This window comes from Camarhynchus parvulus, chromosome 1 (assembly GCF_901933205.1).
Source record: "Camarhynchus parvulus chromosome 1, STF_HiC, whole genome shotgun sequence".
Lineage (NCBI taxonomy): Eukaryota > Metazoa > Chordata > Aves > Passeriformes > Thraupidae > Camarhynchus > Camarhynchus parvulus.
The window spans coordinates 96,852,566-96,864,565 of record NC_044571.1 but is presented as its reverse complement, the minus strand read 5'-3'; the positions used below and the strand labels follow the sequence as shown (position 1 = coordinate 96,864,565).

General features: G+C 39.8%; 1 protein-coding gene across 13 annotated transcripts in view; it reads left to right on the top strand.

The window, feature by feature from the left end:
- BBX (BBX high mobility group box domain containing) overlaps positions 1-12,000 on the top strand; it is a 140,468-nt gene that overhangs the window by 87,421 nt on the left and 41,047 nt on the right. For all 13 annotated transcript variants that reach the window (XM_030960832.1, XM_030960886.1, XM_030960820.1 and 10 more), the window contains 3 exons: positions 2,001-2,068; positions 7,957-8,037; positions 10,228-10,308. In XM_030960832.1, the coding sequence (XP_030816692.1) occupies positions 2,001-2,068; positions 7,957-8,037; positions 10,228-10,308 (230 nt within the window). The remainder of the gene's footprint in view (positions 1-2,000; positions 2,069-7,956; positions 8,038-10,227; positions 10,309-12,000) is intronic.

The following is a 12,000-nucleotide window of genomic DNA, read 5'->3' as shown; positions in this document are numbered from 1 at the left end:
AGGAATTGCTGAAATTGTGGGAGATGGATGTGCTTTATGACACTGGGAGATCTTGAATTGTTTAGACCAAGAAAACAAGTGGAAGAAAAGTAGGAAAAGTCCTGTAAATACAGAAAAGGGAGATACCATTTAGGGAAACAGTTACTGATCTTAGAGATGCAAGTACCAGAAAAACATGTACTACCTGGCCTTGAGTATATTTAAGCTAAAACCTGGAAGAAAGCCCTTAATGCTTAGAAGATTTTTATCCTGCAAACATCTTCCAAAGGGAGTAAAGAAACTAGAAAACAACCAGCCAAGGCCTTACTATTTAATATGAGGCTCAGTAAGTTTATGGAGGACCTGGAGATCTCTTCCAGTCTCTCCTTCCTCCAAATCATCTGCCTGCTCAGGCATTATCTTTCAAGATATGTGTTGACTTTTCACTTCCTAATTGCTCTGATGTCTTCTGGTTTGAAGGACTGAATGGTTTCTGATCAGCTGCTTGAATGTCAAAAAGTGTTGCTGAAAGGATCACTTCACTTATGAATTGTGTTTAGATACTTACTGGCCCTTCACATTTTCTGTGTCTCTTCCTCTTACTAGATCCTACACTTCTGATAGTGCCTTGTCTTTTCATAGAAGTATGATTTTTTTCCCCTTTTTAATTTAAAAAGGCAAACTTCTTCAAAAAACCTAAAACCTCCAAAACACATGTGTTCTATGTGTTTATTGTGGTGAAGGAAAAAGTTAATCCCAGTTGAATACTGGGTTTAAAGCTAGGTGCTATTTAGGATGTCTGTTTAATACTGTTTAATAATGTACCACTCTTCTGTCCACGAGGTAGTGAATGAGCCTGGTTTATTTACCTTGTTCTCCTCTGTTTCTATTTAATACTCTTCTAAAAGACTATTGGAAAAACTTATCTTGGGAATGTGAGTGAGAGATATTGTGTGCAGGAAAACTTTGGGCAGCATCTGTGATATTGAATTAAACAGCATTGATGAGTATTCCCATGAATTGGACTGTGATCATCTGTAGCCCTAAACTGTTTGGAGGTTACAGGTACAGGTTTGGCCCATGTCAGCTGAAAAGATAAAAAAAATCCACTGACATTGTGGCTGTTGCGTGAAACATTTGGCCACTGTGTCTCCCTGTCTCTACATGACAGTGTTAAATCAGGTGCCTGCATTGCTCCCAAGGCATTCTCCCAAAATTAGACAATTAGTCTTCATAGTGATGAAGAGCAACCACTGTTCTGAGTGGAAAAGCTACTCCATGAGTAATGCACTGTCAGAGTTTATTGCTTTCACTTCTTGTCATTTTCTGAGCTCCTGAGGTGCAGGAAGGCTAGAGGGAAAAAGCTGTCAGTACCAAATACTTGGAGAAAGAACATTTATATCTCCATTTTGCATTCCTCAATTATGTATTGTATTGGCAGGGCAACAAGTAGGCAGGCAGCTTGCCTGGCCAGTGCTTGTGCTGTTCTGGTTTCATGCTTCAGAGCTGTCAGGCTGGCACTTTTCACCACTAAATGCAGCTCTAAATTATAGACAAATGAAAATAGAAATTTTGCTTCAGAGCTTGATTGTGTTGTTTTGTTCCATCCTTCTATTTGTTCAGTTGCCAAGGAAGGAACCGCTCCCTTGGTAGGAGCATCCACCAACTTATAAACCTGTGCATTATTAGAGCATCTTTGTGTATATTTATGTGTGAGATCATTACAGTTGCTGTTTTAAAGATATTCATCTCTGTAGTACATAAAACCTTTGGCAGTAGAATTGTAAATCCATGCAATGGGGTGTTAAGCACACAAATCCAATTAAATCCTTCAAACAGCTTTGAAAGCCTTCCCAGAGGGTACAGAAATGGTTATTTGTGATTCTCTTGAACTGCCTTTTATGGCAGCTTGCTGAGAGTGTCTGTGACAAATAGTCTTCTGGGTCTTTAGTGGTGCAAGTGGTAGGTTTTTTAAACAAGCAAATGAATCAACTTAAGACTTCGTTTTATTCTTTTAACAGATCCTACACAAATGGGAGGCCTGAGTATGCTGCTTCTAGCAGGGGAACATGCACTTACTGCACAAGAGGTAAGGAACTCTCTTCTCTCCCTTACCATGAGCTCTCAGTTTAAAGAGCTTGTAAGAGGAATATTTGACCAGTGAGGAATTAAAGTTTAGGACACACCTCAGGTAACTTCAGCTGGGAATGAAATGTGTGTCTTGTATCCCAGCTGTGAATGTGGGTTGAGCATAGTTTAGTATTAACTCTGCTGATACTTGAACATACCAGTCAAGCCTGGCCTATGAAGAGACATTGTCAGAGGTAAAAAGGTTGAAATACAGTGACTGTGTTAACAAACAGGTGGTTTGCAAGCTTTTCTGGGCAAAGATTCTATATGCTTGTGCAATGCCTGACACAACTGTGGCCTTGTCACTAACAGATGAATAAACAAGTAATTTCCTAGAAAGTCAGCATCATTGTATATACATTCTGAAACCCTGCAAGTGCTAACAGGTAATTGAAGTATTGCAGTCTGCTCCTATTCACTAAATCATTATGTCTAAAAAGAAGTTTGTAGTTCAGTTGCCATCACAAACATGTTTTTACAAAGGAATCTAGTAAGTGTTTGTGTATATCTCCAGTAGTGCAGAGATCTCTGGTCTTTCTTTAGACTGATTATTAATATAATCTGGTTTTTAGGCCAACTTTGAAAATTGTTCAAAAGGTGGCTTCTTTGTTGGATATAGTAAGTAGTGCTGCCATAAATCTCTAGCTCTAGGAAAGAACTCTCTTTTGTTGTTGTTGGTTTTATTGGGAGGAAAAGTAATAATTAACTTAATCTATATGTATAGTGCATTTGAGATGTATTGCTTCTGTACTGCCAGGACTCCTCAATGCTTTGCACACCAGTTTTAGCCATGGACGTTTTGTGCTGTGTGGGTACTGGCCTTTCGTGCTGCAGCATGAAAAATAAGAAACATTCAAGCCAAGTTGACAGAGAAGTGAAAAGAAATACATTATTTTGTGCTAAAATTATACTGTCCTTCTCAAACTTGTAGTCTCTGAGCTTGGAGCATACAAGCTGCTTTTACTATGCTGTTATGTTTAAATGTGAGGAAAGGTATATTGTAGCCACAGAGACTGCATTCCTTTAAAAAAGGTCTTTGCTATGACCTTGAGAGCTGAGGTGACTTGATTCTACAAGAGCCTCAGTAGTATGATTTCAGATGGCAATGTAGGAATAAATCCACATGTAGATTTTGAGTCAAATAAAAAAGCATGTTTTGTGATTGTTTTAGTGCATAGAAGTTCTTTTAATCAGAAGTTTCTTATTTTGACCAAAAGATATGTTTCCTGTGTGCCTCAATAAATCCTGCTTTTCCTGATAGAAGTGTGCAATACAACTTGTGATGAAATATTCACTTTATGTATAAACTACACTCTACTCTTCTGGGCCTGTAGTGTTCTTTTGAAACCTGGTCCTCCACATCAAAGAAGCAAGCTGTGTAATCTGCTTTCCCCAAAAATGTAGAGCAAAATAATTGTCATAAATACAGCCCAGACAAAACTAGTTGGGGGATTGCTAGAATTGTGATGAGCCATAATGTAACCCATACTCACTAATGAATTACCATATTTTAATTGTCCTGCCCTACCTGCGAAGTGGTTAAGGGACAGAGCACTTTCCCAGGAAACTGCACACCTCTGATTCTTTTTGAGGGTCCCCTTTGTAAAATACCTCCTCCAGATCAACTGGGGAGATTGGTATTCTTAAAGAGACCCAAAAGAACAAAGTTCAGTCCTCCTCATTGTGTGTTTGCAGGAGTTAAGTCTCCAGCTGTGTGTCCAGGTGCTGAGAGACTTTCTTGGTTTCTTTTGTGTGGCAGCCCTGGTGTGTCTTCCATTTGTCCTTTATTTTCTTATGTTTCAGTGATGAATCAGTACAGAACAAATATTTCTTAGGCATGTCTTTCTCAAATGCAGTAATGATCCTAAATCTGTTTAGACCTGGATAACTAAACAGCTCTTCTGTCTTCCCACCCTCAAGCGTGTCGACAGAGGAGATGTAAGATGGTCATCTTTGCATGCCTTTAGAAGAATCTATGCTTGGATTTCCATGCTTATGATCTCACACTTAAACCAGCATCTGGGAGGTTAGCAGAACATGCTAGGAGGTGGTATGACAGACTCAGAAAGCAGCTCAAGAATTCATTGTAGAGCTGGGAAGCTGCTTTGCTCTTGAGTGGAGAGGAGGAGTCAGTTGTGTTGTATTAGAGTTGGTATTCACATGGGAGAGAATATGGTGTGCTAAGGTGACTACAGAGGTATGGTTAGTGAAAGAGGTTCAGAAGTTGCTTTATTATGGAGAATGTATGTATTGTTTTTATATGCTTGTGAGTATATAAATATACCTTGTACATCTAAAGCCTTGGCATTTTCAATTTTTAGAAAAAGGACAGACACTGTCACATTTTAAAGAATGCTCTAAATTATAACATGTAGTCTAAATTATCATGAAAGTGTGTGTATACACTTAAGATACATGTGCACATATATGATTCTTAAACTGGAGATCTGCCAGACACAGGATTAGCTGTCGCATGCATATTGACTGCTGTGCGTATGTATGATTATGCAGCTTTGGGTGGCGTCGTAAGCATACATACTCCTACAATTTTAAAGTTGTTAACAGAGGGAAGGGTAGCACTGGCACAGTTTTGCTCAGCACTTGAGAGAGGATGAAGGACATTGTACTTAGAGGTCTGCTAATCCAATGAAAAGTATTCAACATCTGCTGATGTTCTGGCCAAGTGTATGCTAAATGAATGGATAGGGGTTTTTCAAGTGAGGTGTTTAATCTTCAAGTTGTCAGAAGCCCAGATGTCAGGTAACCAAGTGACCAGCCAGCAGGAGGATGGGAAGAGGCACAACAGTGATATTTACAAAATTGTTTTGAGGCTTCAGTTGCAATCTCTGTATGTTGCCAGTATGTTCCCGGTTTTGCAAATTTTTGTAATAGACTAGAGAGCTTCTCTTCTGGTAACAGAATTCAGTGGTGGTGGGTGATTGATTTCTAGGCAGCAGCTGGCGTTACTAAGCAGATAGGCAGAGAAGCTACAGACCTTACAGGCAAAGGACATGGATATGCAGTGAGTTTCCCCCTGCATTTTGAATGCTTTCATCGGTTACACAAGACAGTGGTGTGTGAGCATATTTTACTGAACACCTGAGCAGAGATGCCGGACGGATCATCTGCAGCTGCTGTGGCTGTGCCAGGCAAAGCCCAGTTCTCGCCGCAGGTTATTGGCAGCAAGGCTGAAGCCGGGTGAGCAGCGCTCCTTGCTTGCCCGTTCGCCTCCCTGCACATCGCCCGAACTCGTCCGTCAGGCCCTTTCCTTGCCTTACAGCAGCACCTAGTGGACTCTCGGTAGGTTAGTGCCCAGAAGTCCCGACATCCGGGGCGGCCTCCAAAGCCTGCCTGTCTGCAGGCGCCAACGCCTCGCAGCGGTCAGGGTGCGGCCGGCCCAGGGATTTTCCTCCACCCTCGTTCCGTGTGGTCGTTTCAGAGCAGGTTGTGGTAACCTGCAGGGAGAGGAAGGCCTGTGGTTTCCTTCTTTTTGGGAGCAAAAGGCTATCTTATATGTGATGCAGGGTCTGTTCAAAGTGTGAATCAGAAGTGAAAAATCTCTCAGTGCAGCTCAAGCGAAGGCTTGGGGGAAGAAATGGGATGTTGAGGACATTTTACCAGAGCAGGAAATGGGATGTACAAAATGGCACTATCTGTGCATCTGCTCCTTCTGGTAATTATTTTAATGCTTTGATCAGCTTCAGCCTGGCAAATGGTAGAAGTAGTGGAGATAATAAGTTTCCCACAGGTCAAGAGTGTTTGGGGAGCAGCAGAGTAGAAGAAACAAGGTCTAACTAGTGCTCTGCCAAGTAAAAGTGACAGCATTAACTTTTTAAAGAGTAGCAGGAATTGACAGGAAAAACATAGTGGTTCCAACCACAAAACCTCCACTGAGTTACTGAGCACCAGCAATCTGTCCTCTACACACAAACCCGTAGAAAACTGGGCTTCATACCTCCCACAGCAAGTGGTTCTGGTACCACCAGGTGTACAAGCTGTGCCCAGCCCACAGCACATGCCCTCCGAGGCAGTGAGAAGGCTCATCCTGAGTGTCTGACAGCACCTGTGTTGTGGCGGCTGAGCCCAAATAGCCCCTCTTGGAAGGGTACTGCCACTCCAGCATGGTGCTCCTGGGGTCCATGGCTCAATGGCTCCAAACTCAGAGCTAAGCAGTATAAAACAGGTGGTTGAACTCCAGAAAATATGGGAAACAAGTCCAAAATTTGGTTATTCTTGTAAGAATCCCACCAGTGCAGTGGCCTAAAATAACCAAATGAATGCTCAGATGTGCAAGCAGCAACTTTAAATTTTTGCACCTTTGCAGAATCTCAGACCTTTGGAGATAGGTCTCTCAAAAGCAGCCGGATACTTTTCTGGTGGTAGTCCAGACTACTGTTGAGGCACAGCAGACTGTACAGAAATATGATAAAAGTCAGTAATAAACATTACATCAGTGAAAACAGTGGCACAACCTACTACAAAGGCAGAAGACAGACATTAGAATTACGTTCTTTGTAGCCCTTTGGGTTGCTGTACTCCCATAGTACACCTATGAAACATCCTGCTCAGTGTTTAACAGGAGTCACTGTTGCTGACGAGGTTTATGGCAGGGAAGAAAGAAGTTTGTTTATATATGTAAGCAAATTGTCACATTGGTGAATTTGCCCTTGTCCTCTGGGTTGCTACACTTGGATTTTGTGTTTCCAGGGGAGCGTGGGTAGCAGATTCCTGAAGGCAAATGCTGCTGTTGCTATTGCAGTGCTTCAGGATCTCAGACAAACAGCAGCAGGGCAAGCTGCATGAGCTGTGGGGCTTTGTGCTTACTACCAACAGGTGCAGTCAGTAGCTAAATCTCATGTGCTTTCACCAATAAAAGCTGTTGATTTACTTGCTTAGGTAATGAATAAGAAAAAGCCCCACATTTATTTTTGAATTTGTTAGGTAAACTGAAATTTTGAGGGGAAAAAACTTCTTAGGGAAAAAAATTCCATCCTGTTACTTTTTATAAAATCTTACAAAGCTTCCCTTTTTTTTCTGTTTCTTACAAGCCATGTTACATACCTTATTTTATACTAACAGTACTTCATTCTCCTAGGAGTTACACATGTAAATCTTTTACACTCAAATGTGACACTTAATGAATGTATCATATTTGATAGAATTCCTTTGCAGAATAATGCTTGATTAACACATTTCTAGCTAATAAGAATACCATGGCTAAGATGTGTTAATTCAAATAAGGCTTTTGGTTTTGAACAGTCATTTGTTTGCATGTTGTTTTCAGTTATAATGACTTTCTTGCACTGCTTCTCAAAAGCACCCCTCAAATGTATGTTTAGGTACATGATTAGAGAAATTCTAGGCTTGTGCTACCCTTATCTACTTATTTTCATGCTGTTATGATTGGAGATTATTTTTCTAATTAGTATTTCTGTCATCAACTGTGTCTTCAAAATATTTTTTTACCTTCTATGTACTCTTACTCTGAATTATAGCACAAATTACAGATATAGCAATGTTGATAGCATCACCAATACAAGATGGTTATGTGTGTAGTCCAGTATAATCCATTGAGTATTCTATTGTATAAAACTATTCTGACAAGTTCAGAATCATAGAAGGAGAAGAAAAGCCTGGTATTTTTGTGGTCTTCTTTTCTAAGACAGTTTTCAAATGCATTATAATGGGTGCTAAACAATGTTTTCATCTGTAAATATGATTTAATCTTTCCAGGACTGTGAAACATTAGCTTGCCCTTCTTCTCTTAAATGGTTTATTTTGCTCACTGTTGTTTTTAGCTTGAGGGAAGCACCTTTGAGGTCCTACCCTGCACTCTCCTTTTTTCAGGTTTCCTCCAGTACTTGCCAGTCTGATACATCTAATTCTACAGAAGCCTGTCAGAAGTCATCATTGTTTCAGTTTGCAGAGGTGAGTTTCTTTAAAAGGGGCTTTTTTTCTGAGTGTATCCTTTTAAGAAGCATCTGATGTCCAGCTGAAAGAAAAATCAAATGTAATTAACTAAAATTGATGTTTTTATTTGTTCCCTCATTTTTGGGTTTATGCTGTTGAATAATTTATCAGGTTGGTAAGACTTGAAGTGCAAGAGAGTGTGTTTAGGACCCTGGTGGAAACCCAGGTGCAATAATGGAGCACCTGATTTAAGCTATAATTTGGAGATATGTCATTCCTGCACTTAGTTTTAAACTAGAGACTTACTAACTAAGGTTTTAACATGTATTTGGATGTTTCTAATCTAGTGTGGCTGCTTTAGTCATTGGCTCCATCAAAAATCATTCTAGTTCTTGACTTTCCAAAATTTTCTTCTAGAACCACCAAACAGCTCTATGCAAGTGTGCTTTGATTTTGCAGTGTACAATATTTTTGTCAACATACTCCAGTTATTGCTAGAAGTGTAACTGTGGTGTGTGTGTTATTGCTCTTTTTCTTTGAAGAGTTTCATCCAAGTCTTAATGGGTTTCATAGATGTAAATAACATGACAAAAATGAAATTGCAAGGAACTCTGGCCCTCTGCAAGCATCATTTGTTTATTAAAATAATCATAATACATGACACAGAAATATTTAGTTGTATAGATACTGATTTTACAAGACACTGGGTAGTTTTTAAGTAAGTGTATAAGGAAATAAATTTTGTCGTAGTGAGGGCTTTTTATTACCTGTATTCACACCAGCTGTGAATCTGACTTGTGCGTCTTTATTACCCATTGCCTTGTGCACTTTCATACTCCTCCCTAAAAGATCATCACTTTGGGAGCAGATACATTGCAATCCTAGCACACAAGAAATGGGACTTCTTTTTCAGTTGGATATTTTAATATCAGTGCACAAGCCCTTGAATTCCAGCTTAAGATCTGAGTCTTTCAAATATATTAGAAGTAAATTGGAGCACTGATCCTTTATTTCTGATCAAAAATAATGGCTAGAGTGAAGTAGATAACCTGTAATTAGGCTCTTAAACAGCTAAACAGCCTGCTGGCTTTTCTTGTTAGCAAGAGGAAATGCCTGGTGTGCCAGCAATGAAAAGCAATACTTAGATGCTTCTTAGAATTGGTTAATTCCAGTATCACTTATGACACTTTTGTGGTAATGATTCAACATCCATCTTCCCATATTTCTGAGATGCTTCTGTGTGCTTATACTGTCAGTAGAGTAATGTCTTGTATTGAATTTCACTGCTGAATCTTTTAAAGAGTAAGACAAATACCAGCTCACCTTATTGTTTCAGTTCATTTTACAGTGCCGAAAGAGGAAAGGGCCAGACTCACGTGGTAGTAGGCAGGAATTGTGTGCTGCCAGATATGCCCTTGCTAAGGGTTTCTGACCTCAGGCTTTTCCTTACCCATTGAAGAAAATTTTTAGGGGGTGCCAGGAAACAAGCTCACCTGTACTGCTAAAACATGTGGTTTAGAAGTAGCCTACTGATGATCAGTAATTAGAAATGCAAATTAGCTAGTGTTATTTTTCAAGGATGTGAAACATCCTGTGGAGAGGGTGCACCTAACCAGTGCATGGTAGGTATGTGTGTCAGTGGCAAAATAATTGATACTTGTAGTGAAGTCTACCATTAATCAGAGGTGTCATTTGCAACAAAACTAATTGACACAAGTTAAACAGTATGAAATGCAGTTACCTTAGTGTGGGGGATAGATCTGGTATCACAAAATACGTGCGCACATCGTGTTTCTGTCTGCGCTTACCTTCTGTACTAAGTAGCAATTTGTGCTCTGTCATCACCACCATTCTGCAGTCTCAGGTCTTCCACTGAGCTGTGAAATACAATACAGTGTTAAGTATTTGTTGCTAACCCTTCTTTGATATATCAGCAGGCAAATAAAAGCCCTTCAAAAAAAGCTTATTTTGTAGATTCTAGGAAGGATTTTCCTTCTGAAAAGTAATTCACGATTACCATTTCACAGATCACCTGTTTATGTGTTTCCTGGAAAGCAGATACTGTTTGTTCTAAGGGTGTGTTGGAACTTGTTTGCATACTCTGGAGTACCAGGAATCTTTTTATGACAGATTATAAATTTAGCATGTTGAAGTGTGATACTGAAACTGAACAGTTAGGTAATACAAGCATAATTGTTTTCCTGACAGATCTCTTCCAACACGTCACAGCCTGGAGTCCTGGGAGCAGTAAAACAAACGGAGGAGTCTGCATTGTTTCAGTTTGCTGAGGTACAATGGCTGAATGTGGTGGGGGAGGATGGGAGGAAGCAAGGAACCGGTAAGAGTTGGCAGTGAATGGCTGAGCACTCTGTCTTATCAGAGATTCCCATCAGGAGATGTATATGTTCCTGACAGTATTGTGTTAAGAAAACCGTGGGGTGAATTACCAGTGACTGGATGAGATACTGGCCAGTTCTACCAGCTGAGAGGTACTGGGCTTGTGAACATTACCTAGCCTTCCATACCCAAAGGATCACTGCAGACTTACCATCCAAATGGCCTTTTAATTTACATCTAGGAAAACAGCAATTAAAAGACATTCTGGAAATGACACTGCACTGCCTGTGGAAGAGGCTGCAGCAGGGCAGAATGGTGATTGCCCTAGAGGCAGGAATCATTTGGAGAATTCCTTGCAGGTCAAAGAAAGCTTAGCACAGCAGCCACAAGGATATTTAACAGCATCAGTTAAGTGGTGACTTATCAAGTCTATCAGTTTCCCATAAGTACATAGCTTTTCCACCTTCCTCTACATATTGAAGATTTAGAGTTTGTGAAATGCTGCTTTTAGGAATTTCTTCTCCCATGTGTTGAATGTGCTTCTGTGAATTGACCTTCCACACATTTACTCTTCTTGCCCATTTGGGGGAGTCTGATACTGCTTGCAGAATCATTTAAGGCACAGGTGCATTTTGTGTGTGCCTGAAAAGGCTGGGATTGGAGCTGGTGCTATTGCAGAGGAGCATAAAGGGATTAAAAGATACCCTGATTGTTATTCTGTGTGTCACACACTTCCTTCTGCGTAATGTTGAGCTGATTGTCTACTATATTTTTTTAGCTTGGCTGGAATGGGCCTTGGTGTTTTTCTTAGGAGGGCCTAGGAAGACAAATCAATTTACTGATTCAGGTGCCAGAAAATAACTAGCTACAAACACTCCTATAAAAGATACAATGCAGTTAATATCTCTGATCATGAAGGTGTTTTCATATGTACCACAGTTTTGTAAGTTAGAAGTCAATTTGCAAAGCTCTTTTGAGAAAGTTTCATCCTGCTCAATTCTAATTATGTGGTGAAGCTAGACTTTTAAACCAAGTTAAAAGATACAAAATGGAGAACATTTCTTGTTAATTTTATTGCAAAATACTGGAATAATACTTCAAGTGAATCTGCTACCTTAGTTGTAAAAATCTCAGTCATTCTGGGTATCTGCAGAGTTGAACAGAGTATGTATTGCATTTAGTACAACATTCTTAAATTGTCACATAAAACCTGGCTTAACCATACTCAGAATTTCACAGAACCTAAAATAATTTCCTCTCCTAGTTGAACAAACAAAATGACAAACCTGAAAATTGTCATACGGATGTGATAGTGCATTTATTTGCATTCCACTATGCTGAGTGAGCTCCTTTGGCACATTGGAGTACACATATGAATCATCAAATGTTAGGTAGAAGAGGTGCTTAGAAAGTTAATTAGGATTTACTGAGGACAATTTTAGAGTCAGGGTTAATCTCTTTTTCTTGTAAAAATATTTAAATGTGTGTGCAGTCTGGAGGGGTTGGTTTTGTTCTGTGGCTGGAAATAGGAGGCAGAAATCTGGTAAAGAGAAAAAAAAGAAAAAAATTTTAAAAACCCACCTTGTTAGCCATGGTTATTCTTCCTGCGAAACCTTAATGACAGTGATGAACATCATTTTTTAT